Below are 27820 nucleotides of genomic sequence, written 5' to 3'. Positions count from 1 at the left end.
GATGTGCACTCACATAGAAAATACATGTGTTATTTATCATGTTTTTGACTTAATTTGGTCATATGTTGAATGGCCCAGAAATATATTAAATAACAATAATGAGAAAACATTATTAAATAGCCCTTGCTCTAACCAGGAAATAATGTAGAGATGTTTTTTGTCGTTTTACTTTAACAATTTTTCAGTGTTGAACCATCTCGTCGTACTCACTGTAGTCCACAGGTGGCGATATTGCACCGTTAAGCTGCCAATAAAAAAACAACAGAAGAAGAAAAAGACACTTCCGCCATAATAAGCGCCAAAATTGAAAAGTTGCAGTAGAAAAAGGTAAGCAAACGGCTCGTTGGTTGACGTTAATGCTATAATTAATTTACTTTTTGTAACATTTCAGACGTTTTTATCAGAAAATGGTTCCAACGGTTCAGTTCTTTGCCAAGCTGAAGAAGCTGGCGGTTACTTTAGAGTCAGAAACGTTCAAACTCCAGCACGACTTTGAAAACCGAAACAACAACGACGACGACTACGATGACAGCGGTGAGAGAAAACAGACAAATACAAATACTGTTTATCAACCAAAAGTAAGAATAATGTATACATAATTTAGCTAGTTTTGATGTGTGAGTACCATTTCATTTCAGAAACTACAGCCAGAGCAATGAAAGCTTATCACCATCTGAACTGTGACGTCGGAAACCTAAAGGTACAATTATGAAAACAGTACAACAAACTAAAGGCATAATAAAACTGAAGATCTGTATTCATCACATTCCTGGCAGGCACTTGACTTAAATTCACGTAAACATTTACATTTTCGTCGTGCCAAAGTTAGACAAGTTGTTGTTTCTTATGGTCTGTTGACTTGATGTTGGTGACTGACATTTTATTGAAATACACAAAGTATTTAAGTAGCTGCAGAATGAACCAAAACAAACGGTATTTAGTTAGGATAATTGCGTTTACTCTTGTGAGACTGAATTCTTACATATTTTGAATTTAATTTAGTTTGAGTGTGACATTGGTTTAGTTCAAAATATAACATAACAGCCCTGTAATATAGCTAATATACACTTTTCAGATAACAGATGTGACATCATTTCAAACAATTGTGTTATTCATTGAGAAAAAATGATGATTAAGCAAAGAAATAAAGTCAATTGTGAAGAATGAATACTTTCCTCATTAAGCATCACAAAGAAGTGTAAGCACAGTTGTATTCAGTTTGTTTCTAATACATATTTTACCACATTTCTTATACATCTTAATGCCTATTTAACTTTTTTTAAAGAGAATGAAGGAACGGTGCTTTCTTTGTCTTCATACAGGGGCAGATCCAGGGTCAGGTTGCTCAGCTTAAAGCCCAGGAGAATGATGTGGGCAGCTTTATTAAGGCCAGCAGAGTGATGCAGCAAAGAGTCACTAAAGACATCCAGGTACTTAAGGGACACTGGGAGAAATACGGTTACCAAGCTCCAGGAAACACACAGAGACCAAGCCGTAAGTAATGACAGTAGCTACATCTGCTTTTCTTAAAGGGAAAGTTCTCATTTGTGTTGGGGTCAGGGTACTTATCCACCGTCAGTGTATAACCTACAGTAGAAGGCAGTCGGCACACCTCCAGTATGAGAAGCTAAGTAATCAATCTGCCGCAGCTTCCTCCCTTTGTGTCCACCAAGCCACTGAGAAACGTTTAGGTGACAATATTTTGCCCTAAAAAAAAAAAAGAAAGACTGGCTCTAAAACATCAACTATGGTAAAACTATCCCTTAGGCTGCTCACTGACAAAAACAACATGCTATCAAATGTGTTTTTATGGTGACTTTCTCTTGCACAGACGCTAACGGACAGCAGTCAGAGGCTGCAGGTGAAGAATCAGAGGGAAATGAAGCAGTAGAAGAAGGGGAAAGCCAGGAGGAGGCTGGAGGAAGTCCCTCCTCATCACCGCAGAGGGCCAAACCACCGGCCTCTTCTGACGTTACACATACACCACAGTTGTCGGACTTCGGCCTCTCTGAGGTGCAGCTGAAGAAAACTTTGGCTGCGGCGGAGTGGAGCATGAAAGTGCCTGAGTTGAGCCTGCCTCCCCCCTTACTCTACACACCTGCATCGCCCCCAATGCTCTTTACCCCCAAATGTGCCCTGCGGATGGATGATGAAGATCTGCAGACGCCTCAGCTGTCTGACTTTGGCATCACAGAGCACACCATGTGTATGAACAACGACTTCACTATGGATCTGTTCAAGAAAAACGTTGAAAAGCCCCAAAGGTAGAGGATAATGAGCTTACATAATGTAAACGGTATATAACCTCTATTGGCAATGTGCAGGACCTTTCCAGTCTACTGTAGAGTGACTCCTTATTACTGATGTATGAGTGTCCTCTTTTCTGACAGACCATCAGAAGACCTCCCTACACCCCCAATGAACACTTTAATGGAGCGTTCGGACACACAAGGTATGACACTCCCGCACTGCCCTCTTGAATTTAAGTGTTTACCTGCGCTTACAGTTTTCAGTAATGAGTTATCTTTTGGAATCTTTAAGGCTGGGCAATATATCTGTTATAGCGCTATCTGATATGAAACTAGATCTCGTCTCTAATTTCTGATATCCTAATATTGCATAAGTGTCTTTTGTAGGATTGAATGATTAATTTTACTACCAACCAAAATTCTGTTGTGCTGACGAAAACAGGACTAAAAACGTTCTGTGGTCATCGACCAAACTTTAAAGAATAAAAAGTGATCAAAACAAATAACCACCTTCTGTCCTCCTTAGAACATGAACAATTAAAAAACTTGGATTTCAAAATACCTGTTACTCATCTCATAAATCAGGTCGTAGGAGGGGACTGGCTATACTGATCCCTAATGCAGTACATTTTGAATTTATTTCAGAAGTGAAAGACAAGGAAGGGAGATTTGTTTTAGTAAAAGGTAAATTAGACAATGAAGAAGTAACCTTACTTAATGTGTATGCCCCCCCCAGGGAGCATGTTTTTCAAGAAACTATTTGAATTGATAGCTTTGGAAACACAAGGAATTCTAATTTGTGGGGGTGATCTTAATGTCCAACTCCATCCAAAATTAGATACATCTAATCAACGGCAAAAGAAAAGTCCAAATGCCATTTTGGTCCAGCGGATGCTTGCAGAGCTGGGTCTGATTGACGTGTGGAGAGAGTCTCATCCAGGAGAAAAACAATTCACCTATTATTCCCCGTGTCACTCTGTGTATATACACGAATTGATTATTTATTTATGTATAAATCAGACTGGCACAGAGTCAGGGACTGTACAATAGGGATTAGGGATGTATCTGATCATTCAGGGGTGTACTTAACCCTGCACCTAACTAAGCAATGGAAAAATACACTTTGGAGACTTAATACGAGCATTTTAAATGACAAAACTGCAGAAACAGATTCAACTGGAATTCGAAACATATTTAAAAAATAATGATAACGGAGAGGTGTCTCCAAATACTTTATGGGATGCAGCAAAGGCAGCAGTTCGAGGCAAAATGATTGCCCTCACAGCCTTTCGTAAAAAGGAAAAACAGAGAAAACTTGTTGAACTACAAGAGGAAATGAAGTCATTAGAAACTAGACACATGGAAGAAAGAGATCCTCAGATATGAACTAAAATAAACAGGATATAAATGGTATATATGATGAAGAAATTGAAAAACACTATTTACCCAACCGGCCATGGCAGATACTACAACAATAGAGACTTTTCTAAGTTCACTAGATTTACCATCTATAGGAGAACAACAAAATAAGGACATTATGGCTGAGATAAATAACAGCAGAAGAACTGAGCAAAGCCATTTCGAGATTGAAGGCTAATAAGGCCCCAGGTTCAGACGGTTATCCGTGTGAGTGGTATAATACCTGTCCTGCTTCATTGTTTCAACCATACACTGAGAACAGGGGAAACCCCCCAATCATGGAAGGAAGCAGTTATCTCTATCATCCCGAAAGAAGGAAAAGATAAGAAGGAATGCAGCTCATACAGACCAATATCAGTCTTGAATGTAGAATTATTTGCTTCAATCCTATCTAAGAGACTGGAATCCATTGTCCCAGAGCTGGTAGATTTAGACCAAACAGGCTTTGTATTAAACAGACAGACACAGGATAATTTAAGGAGAACACTACAGGTGGTGAGTCATATTACCTCAGAAAATATCAGTGCAATGTGAATCAGCCTAGATGCCGAAAAGGCATTTGATTCGGTGGGTTGGGAATATGTATACAGGGTACTTGCAAGATTCGGCTCCAAAGATGGTTTTATTAAATGTATTAGAGCGTTATACTTCTTTCCAACAGCCAGGATCAGGGTTAATGGACACCTGTCACAAACTATTCATTTGGAAAGAGGGACACGCCAAGGCTGTCCCCTGAGTCCGACCCTATTCGCATTATTTATTGAACCCCTCGCTCAATTAGAGAGGACTCTGAGATAAAGGGGACTATGGTTAGAGGAGAAGAACATAAGACTTGTATGTTTGCGGATGATGTTCTGCTTTTTATTACAAGCCCAGACTCAAGCATCCCCAAATTGATGTCCCTACTAAAAAAATATAATCTATATTCTGGATACAAGCTTAATATCCAAAAAACCCAAACCCTCACATTTAGCTATAATCCCCACCCAGATACTAAAAGGAAATATCATTTTAAATGGGACTCAAAATAAAATACTTAGGAATAAACCTTACTAAAGATATGTCAAAACTTTTTGAAAACTACTACGGCTCCATTAATAAAGAGATCAAATCTGATGTCTCTAGATGGACCCTCCTCCCACTGGATATGAGTAATAGAGTGGAAATCATTAAAAATGAATGTGTTGCCACGGCTTCTTTATCTCTTCCAGTCTTTGCCTTTAGAGGTACCCCAAAAACAATTTGAGTGGAATGCCTGGATCTCAAGGTTCATTTGGAACAGTAGACGACCTAGGGTTCAGTTCAAGACTCTGCAGCTGAAAAAAGAGAAGGGAGGAAGAGCTCTACCATGTTTACAGGATTATTATGATGCTGCACAATTGAAACCCTTAGTATACTGGTGCTCTCCAAATTATGAATCTAAATGGAAGTGCCTAGAAACTACTCAGTTAAAAATTCCAATACAATCTATAATAGGAAACAAAAACCAAGCTGAAATACATTATAACCGCTTGAATCAATGGACTGTATTCACTCTTAAGCTATGGTTTAAGGTTTTGAGGAAGTTAAGAATAGAGAAACAGGTTAGAGTCTTGAATTGGATAGCATATGATCCAGAATTTGAACCTGCTAGATTGGACGGGGGTTTTAAACCGTGGGTTAGGAGAGGTATCACTTCTTTTTGTTCCCTCATCTCAAACAGTACATTTCAGAGTCATGAGTTAATTTCAGCCACATTTGGACTGGAGAAGCAGGACTTCCATAGATACCTGCAGGTCAGAGACTATTATAATCAAGGAGGAGAAGGAATACAATTTCATTTCTATATTTCATGAGGCATATAAAAAGAACGATAATAAAAAGTTGGTCTCAAGAATATACGAAAGTATACAAGCCTCTGAAAATCACTCTGCATTATACATTAAACAAAAATGGGAGAAGGAATCAGAAACACAAATATCAGAAGAGACCTGGATAGAAATATGTGAGACACAGGCGACCACTGCAAATTCAAGATCTTTAGGAGACTTCGGCTGGAAGAATGTGGTGAGATTTTTCATAACTCCTAAATTAACAGCACTACAAACAGGCACGCAGAGCCGTGGCTTCTGCTGGATACGCTGTGGTACCCCTATGGCTAACCACTTTCATGTTTTTTGGGCCTGTCCGAAAATCCAGTCATTTTGGAGGGAGGTGTCAACCGAGATAAATAAAATAATGGGGGTAGATTTAGATTTTTCTTTTGTTATTTTATACCTCGGTGAAATCACAGAAACAGTCCTACGTAAGGACAGGTACCTGTTGAAGATTCTTCTGGCAAGTGGTAGGAAAGCCATAACCAGAAGGTGGTTGCAACCAGATCCTCCAACATTGAACCCGTGGCATGGGATCATTCAAGAAATGTGCTGTATGGAGAGACTTACCTTTGTTTTAGTTGGAGAATTGTAGGGAACGCTGGGAAAAATGGATCGTGTATGCACCTTGAATAGTGTGACATTTGGCTATGATGTATGTGTATATATGTATGACTGTAAAAGAATATTTTGATTTGAACTGTATCACCCATGATGACCTCATGTTCCTTGTACACGTAAATAAATAAAAAGTTTTAAAAAAACACCAAAAACTAATAACCACTTTAGTCTAAGAACTAGGAATTCCTCTCAAATGGCTGGTTAGAATAACAAAGGTGAGCACATGAGTAAGACTAGAATCTATTCAAACAAGAACAAAACTCCCAATAAGGAAACACTTGTGTCAGAATCTGCATAATGAAGTGTGTTTTTAAGATGACAACTTTCCCAAACAACAGTTTTTGAAAAAAGCCCCAATGTACTTGTTCCCTTCAGCACAGAACCTGCGGTCCCCAGAGCCTCCTGATTTTCGCACACCGGGGCTCAAGATCGAAAAGACGAACGGTGACTTCCCCCAGTACACTCTCCCAGAATCCCCTTGTGGCCTTGGACACCTGCCTAATACTCCAGAGGTCCCAGCATTTCAAACTCCATATGTGAACCGCCTGCTCAGCACTAAAAAGGTATGACATATGAGTGCATGTGGACAATGTAACTAACAATCATTCATTTCTTTACAAATATAATCACTCAGTGTGTCCACAGAGTGCATGGCAGCCTGGGAACTCCGATGAGGATTCCCGCCTCTTTGAACTTCCATCGCCTAGTAACGGAGCAACCGGATCCAAGCGGCCCTGGGAATACGACGTGCCGGAGATAAGCATCATGGGTGTGGAGGACAGGGAGATGCCAGAGATGCCAAACCTGGAGTCTACTTTGGGAAGTTCCCTACAGAATGTAAGGGCAAAGGAAAGTGTCTTTGTCTTGTCTAAAGCCAGGACACTTTGACTGATGGTTGCCATAATTTGGCCATATTAGTAAAAGGTGTTTTAGTGTTTATATAGCACCTTTCAACACAAGGCAATTCAAAGTGCTTTACAAAAAGGAAAGACATTAAGAAATATTATAAAAAGCAAAGATAATAGAAATAAAGGTAAAGCATGAATAACGGTTACAGTGCACTGTAGATATGAAAAGTTCAATTTAAAAGCAGCTGCAAAAAGAAAGGTCTTCAGCCTGGGTTTAAATGCAGCTGCAGCGAAAACCTGCAGGTGTCTGGTAGTTTGTTCCAGATATTTGGAGCACAATAACTGAACGCTGCTTCTCCATGTTCAGTCCTGACTCTGGGGACAGAAAGCTGACCCGTCACAGAGGACCTGAGAGATCTGGATGGGTCATAATTTAGCAGCAGATCAGAAATATAAAAAACCATTCAATGCTTTATAAACCAGTAGCAGTATTTTGAAATCAATTCCATAGACCAGGGGTGCCCAAATACTTCCCGATGGAGGGCCAAAATTGAACGTGAGGGGAGGGCCGAGGGCCAAAATGATAATTTTGCAGTACATTAAGTGTGCAGTAAATATATGAGTGCAGTACATTACGTGTGTAAGTTAAGCATACGTGTGCAAAATAAACACTATATCACAAAGTCATTTTGAAAAATGAATTGCACTGTTTATTGTGCTTCACATTTAGGTCAATAACATTTCATAACATCGATCTGGCTTCTTTAAATTAAAACAATAACTGAAGCACTATGAAATATTTGTGGACAGGTGTGGAACATTACCAGTCCTTGGGCCTACCATACTCCCAGGTGACACAATGGGGGCCTAGGGCAGGCCTACATATTCTGCCTGTAGTAGTCCAATCAGTGGGAAACATGAAGCCTGTTCTTGGTTTTTAAAAGCCTCTCAATATCAGGTTCAAGCTGACTAACTGACAAAGTGAGAATGTCATGTAGGTGAGAGTCAGATAAAGCATTCCTCAGTTTGGACTTGTTAAGATTCATAAGGCTGAAAGCCTGCTCACAGACATAAGTACTTCCAAAGAGGGATAACATAACCTGGGCATGTTTGCGGATCTTGTGTGCGGGAATAGACCTGTAAAAATCTTGTAAGGAAAGCTCTCTGAACCTGCTATGGAGGTCTGAATCAGACTGAAGTTCCAAAAGTTCCATTTGAAGCTCCTCACTGACTGCATCCACATTCACAGAAAAAGGTTGAGCAAACAGCTCAAATGCTGTTGTATTTCCACGAAAATCTTCAAAGCGATGGTCGAACTCCACCTCAAGATTGTTGAGAATGTCGAGGTATTTTGGTGCGTCTTCCTCCATCAACCCAACTTCTCTGAGGCTGGGGAAATGTGCCAAATTTCCTGAAAATACAGACACAAAGACAAAAGCAGTAATGTAACATGCAAGGTTGTTCATGAAATGAAATACCAATCATCAATCAAATGGTGGGCAGGGGATATATTTTGTTTTGTTTATGGCTGCAGTAGACTGAAAAGCAATACAACTACTGTTTTGGATTTAATGCCTGGTTTAGTGGTTTTAAAAAGAACATCTATTTTCCACCAACACAAAGTATACATGCATCGCAAACAATATGTCTATGATAGCATGGTTGTGACAACAAGCGTAATACATTGTTTTATGTTCAATAAAATCAAGTTAGATCTCACCTGTTGAAAGATGTCTGCTAAGCAGCTGGAGCTTTTGCTTGAAGGCTTTGACATGGTCATACATCTGCGTGATCATCTGGTCTCTCCCTTGGAGCTGAAGATTGAGGATATTCAGCAGCTCTGTGATGTCCACAAGAAAAGCCAGGTCTGCAAGCCAGTGACTGTCGGTGGGCACTTGGATGTTGTTCGTCTTCGTGGCTTGAAACTCCCTTATTTCCTCGCGCAGATCAAAGAAACGCCGCAAAACTTTCCCACGGCTCAACCACCGCACCTCCTGATGGTACAATACATCACCATACTGGGCATCCATCTCATCAAGCAGAGCTTTGAATTGACGGTGTGAGAGGGCCTTTGAGCGAATATTGTTGACAATGGCGACGACATCCTGCATTACGTTTTTCAAGCCCATGTTTTTAGCGCACAGTTGCTCCTGATGCAAAATACAATGGTACTTTAAAATCGAGCCACCAAACTCGGAGACCTTGTCCGACACAAGTGCAGTTAGCCCTGCTCGCTTACCGACCATGGCGGGGGCTCCATCAGTCGTGATGCCAGATAGGGTTTCCCACTTCAAACCGTTCTTGTCCAGAACTCGCTCCACTGCCATAAAAATATCCACACCTTTTGTTGTCCCTTTCAATGTTTCAAGGCCCGCTAGTTCTTGACACACTTCAAAGTCCTCATTGACGCCTCGCAAAAACACCAGCAACTGTGCTGAGTCGGACACGTCGGTGCTTTCATCGCACGCAATGGAGAAGGCAGAAAAGTGACTTGCTCTTTGGGCTATCTGACCTCGAACGTCTTCGGCCATGTCCTCAACGCGGCGGGTGACAGTGTTCCGTGACAGGCTAATTTGAGAAAATACACGCATCTGATTTGGACACACATCTTGGGCAGCAATTGTCAAACACTCCTTGACGAAATCACCCGCTGCAAAAGCTCTCCCACTTCTCACGATTGCATTGCTAATGCGATAACTAGCCCGAGTGGCATTTTCTTGTGCAGTCGACGGCTGAAGTAGAGTTCGCTGCTGGGTGGTTAGCTTTGTTAGCAAGTCTGCTAACTTGACCTTGCGATGTTCTCCAGTGTACTTTGTGAACTCAGCCGCATGCTTAGTTAGATAGTGACGGCGAATGTTGTATTCCTTTGAAACAGCGACCCTCTGCTTACATACCAGACACACTGCATTGGAATCTACCTCGGTAAAAAAATAGTCCTGTTCCCAAGTTTTTTTTAATTTTCGTTTGTCTGTGTGCCACAGCCTACTACGCTCCATCCTTGAATCCTCTCACCCACTGGTCTTGGGCGTTATCGGATAGCTAGGAGCTGACTGGAGCTCAACAGCGCCATCCTATGGCATTATTTGGTAGTGCGCCAATAAATAATTTTCAACGAGAGCTTCCGATCGTTTATGGTGGGACAGTGCGGGAAGGCACGGGCCAAATATAATCGGTCGCGGGCCAAGTTTGGGCAGCCATGCACCTTATTTTAGCTATTCAACCAAAAAAACATTAACTCAGAGAAAACTGAATGCAAAATGCAAACTAATTTCTGGGTTTTAGGACTTTTACGTTGCTGTTAATATAGCTAAATACACTGACCAGCCTAAAAAAAGGTCACCAGCCTGTCGGGGGCAGTGCTATGATCTGGGGTTGCTGCAGTTGGTCTGGTGTAGGTTCAGCAATGTGCCCAGAGAATGAGGTCAGCTGACTACCTGAATATACTGAAGGACCAGGTTATTCCATCAGTGGATTTTTTCTTCCCTGATGGCACGGGCATGTTCCAAGGTGACAATGCCAGGATCCATCGGGCTCAAACTGTGAAAGAGTGGTTCAGGGAGGATGAGACATCATTTACACACATGGATTGGCCCCCACAGAGTCCAGACCTGAACCCCATTGAGAATCTTTGGGATGTGCTGGAGAAGACTTTGCGCAGTGGTCCGAATCTCCCGTCATCGATACAAGATCTTGGCGAAAAATTAATGCAAGACAGAAATAATTGTTGTGACATTGCAGAAGCTCGTGGAAACGATGCCACAGCGAATGCATGCCGTAATCAAAGCTAAAGGCGGTCCAATGAATATTAGTGACATTTTTTTGGGGCCAGTCAGTGTATTACAAAACTAGCTCATCTGTGTTTTCATTTATAATATATCAATATTCTGTATTTTACTAAAGACCGTGAAATACGTTCTATCAAAACATGAACTTCATCACATCATTTTTAAATGTTTCTCCCACTTTATATGTCTCCTGTTTGCCTCCAGAAAAGTGCGAAAATGCCAAGGAACACTTTGGAGTGTAAAAAGGAGCGCACTGACAACAGTCTGGATCTGGACGGCCCCACCCAGAATTTTACCCTTGGGACCCCTCAACTCAGGATGGACTACGATGATCCCAGCACCCCGGAGATGCCTGACCTGAGCTCTGTGACTCAGGACATCTGTAAAGTAAGTCCTGTGTGTTCAAACAGACGTTGGGTGTTATAGTTACTTTGCCTTTCGTTTTTATACTGAGATTCACTCTAACAATCCTTGGCTTCATCTCATTCCTGTTCGGTTATTAAAAGCAACAATAAGGAAATATGTTTGACATATTAGGCCAAATATCTGAAATGTAATCGTCCTGCTTTACTTGTATTGTGTTTTTCTCACTTCTGATTTGGCTTTTCTTTTGAAGGTCGTGTCCCAGGTGCAGTTGAATAGCCCTACAGTGGCTGTTGTGCACCCACGTGTCAGGACAAACATATATAAAAACAGGTAAGAAACTAAATATCACTACACTCACTTTTGAATGAAGTGCTTGAAAAGAAAACAAGTTGGAAAGACCCTCAACATTTAGAAGACAGTTGGTAGCTATCTTGGTATCATTAGTATTTTTTGTAATAAAGCTTGAATTTGTTGCTTCTCCTCTTCCCAGAGCTGTGAGTCTGTCTGCGGTGTCGGAGAGTGAGTTCCAGAGTTTACCAAAGTACCTGAGGCAGATTACTCTGCACAACCTCAACCAGGTGGTGCAAAACATCAACACATTCACAGCAGAGAGTGAAGGTCAGTGCAACAGTACTCTTATGAACGGATAAGGTCTAAATATCTGGCTTAGATGTTGGAATTTTAGAGAACCTACAAAAACTAATTTCCTTTATTTTGTTTTAAGATCTCAAATGGCATGCTTAAGATTGTTTACATCAAACAACCACAGTATTAGTCCAGGAGAGTGTAGTTGTCTGAGGCTTTACTCAGTCGCTGTCCTGTGTTGCCCTCTGTAGGAGAACACACAGAGTTTCAGATGGAGGAGCTGAGGAGGATTTGCATGGTTGGAATAAAGACCCCCATATTCATCCTCTGTCTGACGGAGCTCAAGAGACTGGAGCACATTGAAGGAGCCGGGAACACCTCTGTGTACAAACTGTGCGCACAACACTAAAGGGCGCTTGGACACATCAAACTGTCCAAATTGGAGCAAAAATGTAGAGACATCCAAGTTGCATTTATCTTTAAGCTGATTTGGATGGGTTTTGATCAAAATACAGTATATTGCAACCTCAAAACTTCCCGAGACTAATTAACTTTACCAGAGAAAGCACACTGAATAGCTTCTGTATCAAGGTTGTAAAAAGTTCTGATTGATGTCTTTAATAATATGCACGTCTGTGGTTTTGATATAGATTTAAACTTTGTACATATAATAAAGATGCACCCTATTAATCTCTTATGAATCATTGAATACTTTTTGTATTGCCTGTATTTTTAAATGTCTTTTGCCATTCATGTTTAATCATTCATTTGGGATTTTTCTTTCAAAAGGAATTTGTGTTCTATAAAGTAGATTATTATAACTGTGTATGAACTTAATAACATGTAGTTAAGTAGTAATAAAGAAGGGGTACTTGTGAAGTACAACTACAGCAAGATTGCACTTCAGCACAGATGGAAAGGAACTCAAGTACTATGAGAGAAGCAAAAAAGTCCTGATTTCAAAATGTTACTTTAGTAAAACTACACAAGTATTATTAGCTAAATGTCTAAAATATCAAAAGTTATGCAGATGTATTATATATCAAAGTATTACATTCGTACAGTTTGTATTACTAACATACAGCGTGACCTATGAGTATTTTATGTGGCAGTTAATTATCATGGAGGTTTTGGTGTCGTACTGCCTCATGTGTTTCTGATGTGAGAAATAACTAGTAACTGAAAGTGTGAGATACATTTAGTGTAGAAAATTACAATGTGTTCCTGTGAAATAGTTATAAAGTAATATATTATGCAAATGATAACCCACCACGGAGTAAGTGTATATAGTGAATACAGTTTGAATAAAACAAACCAGGGACTTTCCTAATTCCACAGCATCTTAGACCAACTTGGTGCCCACTAAGGATGCAGGGACAGCAGAAGACCCACACGGTTCTGCAGGAAAAGATGAGCAGAACCACACCTTTGCTATGATCTGCAGTACCACTACTGACAGCTGACATTGATTGTAAACACAGTCGATTGGCACTAACACAAATATCGATGGCACCAAGAAAACAAGTACCGTTAGTACATGGCGTTAAATAGCATCTCCGCTAGCTGTATGTAAGCTAGCCAGTTAACAGCTCCGATATTGTCTCCTGAGAGTACGACTTTCGTTGTTAGTTTAAGCTCGTTTTATTTGACTTCTGTCACTATATAAAGTTTTAAAAATTAAGCCATTTCACCGCTGCACGGATTGATTTACTATCATTTCGTTAGCGTAGTTGCAGCCCGGCGTGAGTACAATATCCTATATCCGTGACGTCAGCTGAAGATGGTCCAATCACATCGCTGAATGCAAACAACCGTTGATGACGTTACACCTGTTTTTTTTCTCAGCCTCGCCTCTAGTCGGCCACCATTTTGGGAGTCAAAACACCAAACAGATATCTGCGCACACCTCCACGCTTCTGGTCGTGGCCTTACTATGGTTCACACATGTGTGGTGGCTGGCTGTAGGAACAGAAGGACACCAGGCACCGCATTATCTTTCTACCGTTTCCCCCGGGACCCCGAGAGGAAGCAGCGGTGGATAGCTGCTGTTAACCGGGAGGGATGGGTGCCTAACGACGGCAGCAGGCTGTGTAGTACTCACTTCATCTCAGGTAATATGAACCATGGACTGTATATAATGTGTGAACGCAGGAGCTAACAGACAATAAAGTATACCAGCGGTTGTTTTGCTGCATAAAAACAAGAAAAAACTCTTTTTATTTCCATGGTTTTTATGTCGTTTTATAGTTTTAGTTATTAGTCCAGATTTCAATCAAGTTGTATTCAATGTTCGGGGTTTTATTGGTCATATGCACAGCATATACAACGTACTATATGAAAATCTTATGTCCCATGCTCCTCCAACAACTCAACATACATGGTGCAAATAAGATAATAAAATAGTGCAAAAAGAGAGAAGAATATTTACAATAACAACAATAAAGATTTGAGGATGTGAAATATATACATATGTGGAATACATTGAGAGTATTTAAATACTTTACACTGTTGAATGAGCAGGTATGGGCAGATGCATATATTACGTATAACAGATGTATATGGCAGATATGTATAATATATAGATATGTGTACTATAAACAGATATGTATGGCAGATGTGTATAATATATATATATATATAAATATATATATATATATATATATATATATATATATATGTGTGTGTACTATAAACATATGTATGGCAGAAGTGTATAATATATATATGTATGTGTGTGTGTGTGTGTGTGTGTACTATAAACAGATGTGAGTAGACATTCACAGAGCTCAGGAGTTCAGCAGTCTTATAGCCTGTGGTATAAAACTGTCTCTGAGTCTGGTGGTCTTGGTCCGGATGCTGCTGTACCGTCTGCCAGACGGCAGCAGACAGAACAGATTGTTGCTGGGGTGATGGGGGTCCTTTAATATCACAGATGACCATATAGAAACACAACTACCCCAAAATGACTCAAAACACAACAAAGAAAAGGGAAATGACCACAAACAGATCTTATATACACTCTTATATCCATCTATCTATCTATCTATCCATCTATCTATCTATCCATCTATCTAGGTCTAGGATAAAGACTCAAATTAACTAAAGAAGAGACACCAAACTACTACAAAATGAATTTAAAAAAGGCAAAAAAAATACCTTTAAGAATGGCAAAATGACCTCATATAGACCATTATACAAACTGTAAAGGATATAGACTCACATTCATACAAGGAATAAAGAAGAGACACCAAACTTCCCACAAAATGACTAAAAAGAGATGAAAAATCACTACAAATTGACTGCAGACACTCAAAACATCCAAAAGAGACACAAGATCACCCCAGAAAGCCACACCATAAATAGACACCAAACCTCCACAAAACGACTTAAGAGAGACAAAGGAACGCATAACTAATAAAAAGATGCCCAAATAGACATTAAACTACCACAAAATCAATAAAATAAGAACCGGAACTATACACAAGAGGTCAGTATACTACCACATAGAGAAACTGAATCGTCCCTGAGGGCCACACAACCCCCACAAAGAGACTCCTAACTACCACGACACAACTAAAACGATACAAAAATACCACAAGCTGATACCACCCGATTTAATAAGCCACAAAACCAATACAAAGACACCCAAAACTACATCAAAAAAGAAACAGAACTATACACAAAGGGATGAAACCAAGTCAAAGAGACAAACAGACGAGATGCATAACAAGATCAAACTACAAAGGGAAATCAAAATCACTGTCAACACAAGAGGGGAAAAAATATGAGGCAGTTTTTATTCTTTTATTAATACAGTTAATAATAATATTCTACAAAGGGATATGGTGACATTCAAAACATGAATGAACATTGACAGTGTTTTTTTTGTATTGTTCCCCCTATCAGAATAGGCCCTTCATTGTCCCACCCACAAGACACCCCATTAGACCATCATTTCCTATATTTACACATTTTCCACCATTAACATAACTACACCGTCTTTTTTGCCATGCAGGTAAACAGGTGAAGAACCCACGTTCTCCGGACTATGTTCCTTCTTTGTTCACGCCCGCTCCCTTATCTCCAGAGATGAAGGAGCCCGGTTCCTTGGAGATCCTGGACAAGCAGGAGGCCCGTGTGGAGGCGGCTAACGCCTTGCTGTTCCTGCAGGGCCAGGGCAGCTCTGCGGTGGTGGAGCGAGGCCAGGAGGAGCATCCTGAGCAGAGGGAGCAGGAGGCCGCTGTGGAGGAAAGTGCATCCTCTTCCCTCAGCAGTGATGAAGACGATGAAGAGGATGATGAATCAATCGACTGCAAGAAAGGAAAGTTTGCTCCTCACACGTCAGACGCAGCGGTGAACTTTGACAATGTCCTGAAAGCCCTGAAGAAGGAGAACCAGACCCTCAGGGAGTCTGTGGACAAAATGTCCCTCTCTGAGAACTCCTTGAGGAACGATGCAGAGAAGGTGAAGTTCTACACTGGTCTGCCAAACTACTTTGTCCTGGAGACGGTCATGTGGCTGCTGGCGCCTCACATGGACGGCATGAAAACCGTGAAGCTCTCCAAGTTCCAGCAGCTGCTGCTGACGCTGATGCGACTCCGCCTGGACCTCCGTAACCAGGACCTGGCCTACCGCTTTGGAGTGAAAGTCGGCACAGTGACCAGGACGGTGCACCAGATGGTCAACATCATGTCTTCCACTCTGGTGCCGACCGCTGTCTTCTGGCCCTCCAGAGCCGAGCTGCGTAAAAACCTGCCTGTAGCTCTGCGCACCTCCCACCCCGACTGCGCCGTCATCATCGACTGCTTCATGGTGCCTTTCGAGGAGCCGGTTTCCCGAGGCAACCAGCAGCAGCAGAGGGTAGTGTCGAGCTCTCAGGTGGGCGGGACAAGTTATAATGTTTTGAAGTATCTGATTGGTGTTGCTCCACAAGGCGTGGTCACGTTTGTGTCTCGGGGCGTCCTGGGCAACGTCGGGGACAAAAGCCTGGCGGAGGGCTGCGGGTTCCTCTGCAAGCTCCTCCCGGGCGACGTTGTGTTGGCGAGTCGAGATCTGGACATTGCAGATTCTGTGGCCGCCAGAGGAGCCTTGTTTAAAATAGCCGGCAGCTACCAAGGTGAAGCGAGCCCACCACTGCCTGACTCCTCCTCTGAGACAGTGAGTGTGCAGAGGCATGTGCAGAGGGTGCTCTCCGTGGTGAAGCAGAGGTACGCCATGCTCACCGGCCCGGTGGAGAGTCCTTTCACCACAGTCTCCGAGCGCACCTCCAACCTCTCAACGTTTGATAAGATTGTGCAAGTTGCTTGTGCCTTAAACAACTTGTGCATCTCTGCTGCTCCACTGGAGTGATTCTACAGTGCTCCTTAAGTTCCCTTTACTGCTTTGGTCCTTATTCCACACTCTCCCACTTTACATCCCAGTGTGAACACTACATCATTCTGAGTTATATATGAACTTTATTTTACACTTTGACTGAATGTTACACGCTGTTGTTTAGGTCAGTTTGTTCTTGTAATAAAAGCAAATCCAGAAACCACATCGCTAAGAGGTCCCTGCAGTTGGATGTTTTGAAGTGGGGTTGTTTGAGGTACTTGTACATATTCAGTGTACCACTTTCAGCAGACAGGAGTGCTGTTATAGAAGGAAAGCAATATACTGCCATGGACGGTGACAGCAGTGAAATGTAAATGAGCCACCTAGATTAAAACATTATCAGTTTAAGTGTAAGACTTATTTTTCCCGCTTTAACTTGCTGTGAGATAGATAAACCAATGATATTTCGAACAGAAAACTGAAGCCAATATTTGGGCTCTCTCCCAAGATCCAGAATGCATTTTAAAAACTGTAATTTTAAATCTTAGAAAACAGTAGTGGTTGTTCTGCCTCAAACGGTAACTTTGTTTGCATTATTGTGTGACTACGGTGAATAAAACATAACTCAACCATCACAATAACACAAACAAACTAATCAATCAAGGCAGCAATAGACCTGCATCCTCTAGATGCTTAAAATATGTTCTGCTACTCGATGAGAAGTACCTCCTACAACCCCACTTTATAAAACCCAAGCTATCCCTTTAACTTGATATGTGTTGAAGTGTATTAACTGCAGTTTATGTAGTGCACACAATGTTCTCCCTTATTTAATCCTGTACATTGTGAGAGTAGTTTTCCACCCCTGTGAATCCTGCAGCAGCAGACTCCTGATTGATCCTCCCTCTGCTGAACCAGCTGTTTCTTATGACTCAATAACTGTAAACACAGAGAGATATGAAACACAGCCGCATGTTCATCCGAGTTTCCCCTGACTGATCAGCATGCCCAGATATCAACATGTCATCAAGAGTTTTGAGGGGTTATTTATTTGGCATTTTCACGCGTTTTGCCAGCCAAAAACAATCACTAGGGGATGATTAGCTACCTGTTAGCACAACACCACCCACAGACAGGTTGACCATCTGGTGTGGATCAATCTGCTGTAGAAACACAGCTTATGACACGGGGTTTTCAACAATAGCTTCCAGGCTGACAGCACATCTTGGGATGGCAGATGCCTTTGGGCTTTACTGGGGTTGATGACACATTAAATCACTGGGTGGAAAATAGCAGAAACTGAGCAAAAAGATGTGCGTTTCCCCCACAGGCCACGATACAGCACTCAAAGGCTGGATGAAGGCTTGCAATTTAGTGATTGTATAATTAACAATGATGTGCAAGTTATGTTTTTTTATTCCAGTCACACAAAGCTTCAGGTTTCACACATATGTCCTGGTGAGAGTGGGAACTTACTTCTGTTTCCCAGTATCTACGTTTAGTCCAACGTCACACAACTGATAAGAGGATCAATGTGGGCTGAAGTGAAAGGGAACGTTTGGATCTTTCATGCAGAGATTATCCATAGTGGGTGAATTATCTTCAGTTGTTGCCAGTTGCAGTTATGGGAGGAAAAGCAATGTACTACATATAAAATAATCAATATCAGCGATAGTTAGACCATATTCTATCCATCTCTTTCCTTCAGCGATCTGAGGCTGGGATCTTCTCTCTCCTGAAAGCCACCAAAACTCCCAGGAAACACCTCAGAAGTTACTGATATACAACTAACTCAATCGATTCTTTGTAACTCTGGTTTGCTTTGGTTCTCTAAAGTCACACAACCTCACTAATCAATGGAGGCACCATTGGACCAACAACACCTGTGTTCTGACGTTAAATTCACATTTTAGTCAACGGAGAAAGCGGGTCCAGTCCCTGATGGAAAGAGCTGTCTGACTGCGATGTAAAGCGGGAATCCATCAGTCCATTGCTTTACTTCTGTGCAGGTTATCCCATCTGCTTCTCCAAACTGGGGTCAAGTAGACAACTATCAACTGTATTTAGTAATTCACTGGCTATGAATAAAACCCACTTCGAATCATCCCCTAAAGCGCCATCTTCTTCTAAATTCCTCCAGCGATGCTTCACAGTCACACTGAATCAAAGTGTCGTTTCAGATGCGTTATGGAAGGACTGTTGATTTTTCACAGACACTGAAGAGTTGTGCAGTGACGTCTCTCTCGGAGAATATACATTTCATTCTCATCGTGTTGTTTTCTAATTGATTGTAAGCGTTTCACCACAGAGATGTTTCTGTTATGTACAGAACATGCTGGAGGTTGTTCTGCAAGAAAGATTACACAGCCATTAAACTCTTCTTCTGTTTTTAATAGTCTGTTAACTGAAGCTAAGATATGGGCTTACATGTAGTCGCATAAACTGAGATGTGTTTTTTATAGACACTTTATCTTGCGCAATGTGTTCTCCTGCTTTGATGGTGCCTTAGTTTCTAAAGCTGGTTCTTCTGGTACCAATCAGCCTGCTTTTTCTACAGATATTCCTTTTCTACATCATGCATCATGCAATAGACCCTTTTACTGGTTACTAAGCTAAACGTCTCTTATTGGTCACTTTGGTTTTACTATATGTGTGCAGTAAGAAATGTTCCCATTATCTTTTAAGGGCTTCACCCTCTACCATTCAATGTGTTTAAATAATGTCAAGTTATTAACCATAGATTATGTTTTAAGGGGAAAGTTTGTGCTTTGGCTGTGCTCCTAAAATACATTCAGGAAAGTTTAATTTCACAATTTGGACGCTATTGCAACAACGGAGACTTAGTGGTGCTTCTTAAAGCAGTGTGTGGATCACAAAGCCCAGAGTGGAATGTGCCTTTTTGGATGTCCCGCTCACGTCGATGGCTGTGTGTCTTTTCTAATCATTTATGTGTTCCGTGTGCTTGTAGAGTATCCTGTTGTTCTTGAGAACATGAAACGGATTTTCTGTCTTCCTGTGATTTCAATTGTTTTTTTTAGCAAGCAAGGATGTGCTTTCCTTTTAGAGGCATGGTGGTCATCACTGGTAATGTAAACCAACCAGCCGGTTTACACCAACAACACAAAGATATTAGTAAAACAAAGGTTGATGGAGGGACTTCAGTGACGTTGTTCTCTATGATACAAATGAAATGTATGATACAGAGTATGCCATAATGTAGGCATATGAAAATAATAGCAATAATAAGAATAATTGAGATAAAAAGCTGGGGGAAAAAATCATGAAATTAAGTATTTATAATAAAGATAAATAAACACTAGTATAATAAGTTCATATAACTAAAAGGTAGATGAAATATGAAATCCTAATAAATGGGAAATATGTATGAATAAATTATAGATTGATCAATTAGTAAATATCAATAGAATAGTTTTCCTATTGATAATACAACACACTTCCCCAAGGATCAATGAGTAATAAACAACAATATAATAACAGGAAATAATGTTCAATGCATTCACCAGTGGCGGTGCGTCAATAGTGGGCGCTTGGGCGCCGCCCACCCTGACTTTTTGAGTTAAAAAACGTTATATATACAACATAATTGAAATAAGAAATGTACCGTGTTTATGGGTTAAATGTGTATGGGAGACCACTGTCAAGAACCGCTAAAATGTGTCCGGACATAATATATTGCCATTCGCCTTTTCTGAGAATAGGCAGGTCGGCTACCGTCCGTGGGCGCCGATAACATGGGAGTCTATAGGAGAGCTTATACTTTTCTCAGTCATTTTAGCAAGGATAGCTTTTCATTGGAGGATGAAACTTAGATCTGTGGGCGCAAATCTTTGCGCCCACAGCCAATGGCATTGTTTCTTAGTTCAATGTGACATTCTTAGATACGCGATTGGACTATTTCGGCGAATCAGCATCGTTATCATTCCCTAACCACAAGCGTAAAGAGCAGCACCGTAGCTAGCTGAAACTTAGATTGAGTGAATATGGCGACATCGATGGCTGAGAACTCCGTGCAAGCTCTACTTAAAACACCGTTTCATCGACTATCAGATGTCGAAAAGAAGAAATTGAAAGACTTGGGACCCGAGCGTCCGGATTTAAACATTCAACAGACGACCACTGATCGCGGGAGAACCTACACTCGGACTTTCTCCTCAAACTTGTATGCTAAGCGGAATTGGTTAGCTGGTTGTACAGTGAGCAATGCCTTTTTTTGTTTCCCTTGTCTGTTATTTCAAAGTCCTGGGACTGAAACACTTTGGACTACAACCGGGATGAAGGATCTAAAGCACTTCACACAAAAATGTAAGAAGCACGAATGTGGCCGCAGCCACCTAACCAACTGTCTTAAGCTAAACCTCTAAAAAAGTGCTATTTAAACCGTGCCGCCCAACTGCGCCCCCCCAAAAAAAAATGTTCACCAGCCGCCACTGGCATTCACCATTCCCTTTTAATTTACGGAACATTTCACCCATGTGTTTTTGGTTTCACATATCCATGCTCCGATTAGGTCATAATTATTTCTTGGAACTATGAGTATCTTCATCGCTGCATGTGTTTCGTTTTTTGATAAACATGAGATTGTTTCAGCACTCGGTTTCCTGCATTGTTGGTTTAAGGAAGGAAATCAAGCTTTTAGACAGGAGTTGCGACTGAACAGAGTAAAAAGCATCTCTTCCTGTATGCTGGTATCCTGGTTAAGTTCAATAGTTAACAGCAATAGTAGGTTTTGTAATTATCTGCCAGAGAAATGAACTATGTATGTATTATATCCATTTAACATGATGTGACTCTAAAATAAATACCTTCAAGGTTGAGATGAATCAAACTTGTTCTGATAAAGTAGTCCATGGTTTTTGCTAACCATTTTCTTTCTGTATCACGACAGTATCTCTGGTCTTCTCACACTCCACCTGTATTGTCTTGCTGTTATACCTTATTATAATGGGTGCATGTAGCCAGGGGCGTAACCACCATAGACATTGAAGGGGACACGTCCCCCCCAATGTTGGGAAAGTACCAATCTGTCCCCTCCAATATTTTGTCTAGTATGTGACATAAAAGTCCTCCTTTTTTCCTTAATCAGTCCCTTGCTGTTCCAGATTTACTTTCAATGTGGGAAACACAAGAGAACGAATCAACCAAACAATCAAGGAAAAAAAAAACATTGCGACCCCCTTCCCCCGTTGTGAACTTGGCTTAGCCCAGAATGTCAAGTTGCGTCGCGGATTCTTAGCTTCGGAGAGCTAGACTTCGGTGACATAATGGATGACGGTCCCCCTCCCAAGAAACGAGACATTCGTTCATTCTTTACAGTCAGGAATGTAAGTGCAGGGTCCCTCTTTAAAAACTAAGCAAAATGGATGAATGAATGGAAACCCTTCATAAAAGCATTAAGGCTTATTCTGCTCTTTAGGCACTAGACAGGTTTAAGCAACGTGGCAGGGCGCATCGTTAGAGCTAGGCTACTGCACAGTTGCAGAGAACTTATAAGAAAACACTGGTTGATTAGCCTACCTTCCAGGATCTTGCCATGGTTCACATTAATACAGCTAGCTAGTAATCCACAACACGATAGCAACCCGAAAACATCAAGTAGCCCAGGACGTTAGTGATTGATTTGATTTGATTTGATTTGATACATCTACACCACCAAACTAAATGCAAATTAGAAATATAGCTGTTGCATCTTCATCCAATAAAACATCTTCACTCCATAAGTATCCGTTTGATAACTTATTTACTTGTCAGAATTATCAGCACACACTTTACATTACAACACCGACTGGAACAGTTCCCGATCTCCTGCTACCTAGCTGGGTCTACCTCAATTGTAGCTTAACCTCGACATGCCCACTATGCAGGTCTCAGAGCGCCCTCTAGTGGACAAACAACATAACTAAGTACTGCACCATTAACTTATAAGTCAGTACCATAATGCTCAATACTTAAGATATCGCAATAGCAATGTGTTGCACACTTTAATAAATACTCTCCTCAAACTTGTATGGAGTTTTACAGAGACCTCTTTCTACTACCCGTACAACTACTAGGATATTAATTAAATACTACTGCTACTGCTGCTGCTACTACTACTACTACTACTATTACTACTACTAATAATAATAATAATAATAAGAAGAAGAAGAAGAAGAAGAAGAAGAAGAAGAAGAAGACTAAGAATAAGTATATTTCTTTATTCATAAGTTTAAATTCAGTGAATTTTGAGGACCAAACAAAACAGATAATGAATTAAAATACTACTACTGCTACTTTTTTTTTTTTATCTTTTATTTATAAAATTTGCATATTTACACTTTATTTACATTTTTACAAGTTTTTTTTTTTTTTTTTTTGATTGTTTTCCCTTTTGTCAATGTACACACCTCTCCATCATACAGTCAAACTTCCTCCCTCCACCCACCACCAAAATTGTTTCCAAAATAAAAAGAACAAAACAAAAACAAAACAAAACAAAACAAAACAAAACATGATCATGCATAAGACCCACCGCACACAGGCATGTCATTCCCCACAGTACATCATTGTCTTTTCTTTTTCGTTCGTTCAGAGTCCTCTTTCTCTTTTTTTCCCCCCTCATTTATTATTTACAAAGTTTATTCTCATTTCATCCTCCTCAATGGTTACAAAGGAGCTTCCATTCACAAAGTCTTCCTCAAATGTTAGTCTCTCAATGCTGTTGTACAGCATTCTTATGTCTCTTCTGGTTGTCCTTTCGAAAAGGCTCCAGACATTCTCCAATCTTCCCTCATAATGGGCTACTGCTACTACTACTACTACTACTACTACTACTAGTAGTAGTAGTGCTACAAATAACAACAACTTATTTACATGTATTTCTGTGGAAGAGACAGTAGGCTACTGCTTAAAACACAAATTGGGAATTGTGTGGTGTATCGTCAGATCCTGGAAGAGCATGTGATATTGTGCAACCATGTTTTTGTGTTGAATAAATTATGTCGATGTAATAATTTTGTCCTTTTTGGCAAGCCCTTTTTGCTACAACTTAACTTACCATGCAATTCTACAGTCATACTATCCCTAATCTGTTCGTATGCCATGCATCAACATATTTTTGTAAGGTGACAGACAGCAGAGAGGCTGGAGGAGATGGAGGCGAGGACAGAGGAGGTAGAGGAAAAGAGGCAGGAAGAGATAGAGGAGCAGAGGCTGAGGGAGAGGATGGAGGTGGTAGTGGAGGAGAACCCACAGTTGGAGATAGAGGAGGAGGTGGAGGAAGACAAGCAGAGACAGAGGCTGGAAATTCACAGGCACCTGCAGGGAGAGGACAGACAGGCACCTGCTCAGAAGATACACGTAAGATATTGGAATAAGAACAACAATTTTGTAGAACACATAAATAAATACTAAGGGTAAGCACCCAATAAGCTTAGTTTAGCAGTATAAGTCAACATTTCATATTATATATTTTTCAGGAGAGACAGACCCAGGCAGGGAGAGAAGTGATCAGCATGCAGAGGAGCTTGGTAGCTGCCCACATCAGCCCAACTCTTGTTTTATTCAAACTCAGTCCTTGACCAAAAAGACACTAAAATTTCAGGACAGCTGGTTTAGGAAGCACACGTGGCTTCATTACAGCAAGGCATTGAAGGGGGTGTTGTGTTTTTATTGTGCCAAATATTTTGCAATTCAGAAATCGTCTTTAGCCAGTAAGGCTGATGGGGCATTCATAACAACAGGTTTCAGTAACTGGAAAAAAGCACTTGAGAAGTTCCATCAGCATGAAAACAGCGACTGTCATGCAGCAGCGATGACCACTTATCTGCACAGCAAACAGCCAATCACTACACAACTCTCAACGCAATTACAGAAACAGCAGCATGAGGCTAGGAACAGCCTCTTGAAGATTGTGGGTGGGATTATGTATCTGGCAAGGCAAGGCAATGCTTTCAGGGGGCATGACAGCAAAGAGGGAAACTTGCACCAACTGATGATTTATAAAGCAGAGGATGACGCCGAATTCAACAGCTGGCTCCAGAGAGGCAATAACTTCACCAGCCCAAAAATTCTAAATGAAATCATAAAAATAATCGGCAACAAAATAGTATATGACATCGTTAAGGAGATCCTGTCATTGCCCCTAATCCAGTACTCTCTCATCATTGATGGGACACAGGATGCAGCTGGAGTCGAGCAAGAGTCGTTCTGTCTGCGCTTCATTGACAAAAACTTGCAACCCAGAGAGGAATTTATCGGTCTCTACCAGGTTACATCCACTACTGGAGAGAACATCGCAAGTGCAGCCAAAGATGTCCTGCTTCGCCTGAATCTACCTCTTTCCCAGCTACGAGGTCAAGCATACGATGGGGCGGCCAATATGTCGGGACGAATGCAGGGTGTGCAAGCACATCTGAAGAAGGAGCAACCTCTGGCTGTTTATGTTCACTGTGGGCCACATTGTATCAATCTTATTACCCAAGCTGCCTGTGCATCCTCCACTATCATAAGAGATGCTATTCATTTGGTGCATGAATTGGGCGTGTTGTTCCACCAGTCTATGAAGTTCAGGGCCATCTTTGCAACTATAGCGAAGTCGGATCATACAGCTCCTTACACATCGCTGAAGCCTCTTTGCCCCACCAGGTGGACGGTGCGAACGCCAGCCATTCGCTCTGTTCTCAATCAGTACCACTCCGTGCTTGCTGCAACAGAGGAAATGGCTCAGTCTTCCATGATGGATGTGGCTGCAAAAGCAAGTGGCCTTCATGAGAAGTTTTTGAGGGGCAATACACTTCTTGGCCTTCTTCTTGCAGAAGATGTGATGTCTATGTTGGAGGAGCTGAACATTTCTCTGCAGCAGAGAAGACAGACGACATCAGGGATGCTGGCTGCCGTGGAGCATGTGAAGAGAGGGATCCTGGAGAAAAGATCAGAAGGGCATTTTGGCCAGCTGTACATGAGAGCATCTCAGGTTGTAACATCTGTAAGCCTGCAGCCCATCAAAATGCCTCACGTGAGAATGCCCCCAAAACGCTTCACTGGTCCAGCCATGCAGCATCAGCATCATACGGCTCAAGACTACTACAGAGTGCAGTACTTTGGCACTTTAGACACTGTCGTTACACAGTGCTCAGAGCGTTTTAGCCAAGAGGGGCTTCAGAGGCTACAGAAGTTAGAAAACATTGTCATCACTGGGAAGATGGATACACTCATCAATGAATACCCAGAGTTGGATGCCATGTCTTTGGACATACAGTTGAAAATGTTCAAGGCCAACTACCCCAGTACAAGTCTCTCAGAGGTAGCAGAGATTTTGAAGGGTATGACGCCAGAGGTACGACATCTTTTTAGGGAAGTGGAGGCCCTCTTGCGACTTGTCATGGTTGTTCCTGCCTCCTCAGCAGAGGCTGAGCGAAGTTTTAGTGCCCTTAGACGCCTGAAGACATGGCTGAGAACATCAATGATGCAAACCCGGCTAAACAATCTTGCCGTTTGCCATGTCCATCAAGACAAATTGGATGCATTGGACAGGAGACAGATCTGTCAAAGATTTGTGGAAATGAATGGGGAACGCCTCCGTACTTTTGGGGCATTTATTTAAGTCTTATTTAGATATATTTCTATGCTCTTTTTGACCTAATTATCAGAATATCACTTATCTTTGTTTAAGAAGCCAATAAGTTAACAATTGCACATTTTGTATTTGTGTTTTGCTACTTGACAGCCTACAATAAAAAACAAGCTTTGAATTGTAACTTGTTAATTGGTCATTATACTGCATTTCTTAAAACTATGTTCTATACAAGCACATCTTTATCAATAGACCTATATGAAAATTGTACAAAATTCACTTTAAATATTTTGGGAAGGGCTCACATTTGGACCAAGGGCTGAAATCTACTGTTCTATATCTATTTCATGGGGTTAGGATTTGTCTTACAGGTCACCCTAAAATGCACTATAATGCAGGAAATGGCATCTAAGAAATCAAAAATCTTCTGGGGGAGGACCCACAGACCCCCCGCAGGAAGGCTTTTCCCAATGCTCATTTGGACCCCCCCAATATCACCTACATGGTTTCGCCCTTGCATGTAGCCTACTTCCATGATGTGAAACTTACATTTCTATTTTAGTTTCCGTCATTATTGCCTCTGTTACTGAACAATTCAACTTTGGAAATGCAGTATCTTTTTTTCCCAGTGTTGTCTTTGTGTGTATACAGGTATTTATTGATCTACCCACTTCCATGTGTTTAACATTGTGGTGATAATTGTTAACAGAGTAAAGGCTTTCACACTGATTCATGGCCTCCTGGCACATTAGTAAAGATTTCCCTGACTGAAGACCAGAGGGGAGTGACTGAGTAATGCACTGATTTTTTTATTTATCACACCGAGAAATACATTTCAGGAAGCCCCGCCTAGAGTATGTGTGGTCGGAGAGGAGGGAAACTCGAGACGTCTCACTCTGCTGATTTAAAAAAAAGTATTTTACGTGTTGAGGTTTGAAGAAATGCATCCCTTGGTGCTCCTGGTGGTTGCCAAAAATGCAATGTAGTCATATAAAAGATGGACAGATAATGTACAACGTGTCATTGCAGTTTGAACAATACGATAGACCTTTTTCCACTTTTGTTCTTAGATTTTTGTAACACAATTATTAATTAAAAAAATAATTGGCAAATGAATTGATAAAGAGAATTATCGTTAGTTGCAGTCATATTCACATCGTTTTTCTGGTCTTTTTCTAGTTGGAAAACACACATTTTTCTTTATATTTCT

At 41.1% G+C, this 27820-nt stretch overlaps 2 protein-coding genes across 4 annotated transcripts; both read left to right on the top strand.

Moving 5' to 3' along the window:
• The first annotated feature begins 270 nt into the window (after positions 1 to 270).
• ska3 (spindle and kinetochore associated complex subunit 3) lies at positions 271 to 12427 on the top strand. Of its 3 annotated transcripts, none has more exons than XM_063888747.1 (12): positions 271 to 327; positions 392 to 534; positions 639 to 700; positions 1323 to 1494; positions 1832 to 2264; positions 2391 to 2452; positions 6518 to 6705; positions 6788 to 6979; positions 10980 to 11162; positions 11392 to 11471; positions 11632 to 11759; positions 11978 to 12427. In XM_063888747.1, exons 2-12 carry the CDS (start codon positions 408 to 410, stop codon positions 12133 to 12135), a joined length of 1785 nt encoding a protein of 594 aa, XP_063744817.1. In that variant the 5' UTR covers positions 271 to 327; positions 392 to 407; the 3' UTR covers positions 12136 to 12427. The 3 variants fall into 3 exon arrangements, with proteins under 3 accessions (XP_063744817.1, XP_063744816.1, XP_063744818.1); XM_063888748.1 differs by having other exon boundaries at positions 291 to 327; positions 405 to 534; XM_063888746.1 differs by having other exon boundaries at positions 290 to 534.
• Positions 12428 to 13597: 1170 nt separating this feature from the next.
• LOC134866916 (uncharacterized) lies at positions 13598 to 20556 on the top strand. The gene is made up of 2 exons (XM_063887130.1): positions 13598 to 13837; positions 15742 to 20556. The coding sequence occupies exons 1-2, from the start codon at positions 13660 to 13662 to the stop codon at positions 17073 to 17075; spliced, it is 1512 nt and encodes a 503-aa protein (XP_063743200.1). The 5' UTR covers positions 13598 to 13659; the 3' UTR covers positions 17076 to 20556.
• The last annotated feature ends 7264 nt before the right edge of the window (positions 20557 to 27820 follow it).

Source organism: Eleginops maclovinus, chromosome 7 (assembly GCF_036324505.1).
Source record: "Eleginops maclovinus isolate JMC-PN-2008 ecotype Puerto Natales chromosome 7, JC_Emac_rtc_rv5, whole genome shotgun sequence".
Classification (NCBI taxonomy): domain Eukaryota; kingdom Metazoa; phylum Chordata; class Actinopteri; order Perciformes; family Eleginopidae; genus Eleginops; species Eleginops maclovinus.
The sequence above is the reverse complement of the archived record's forward strand: the minus strand, read 5'-3'. Positions and strand labels throughout refer to the sequence as shown.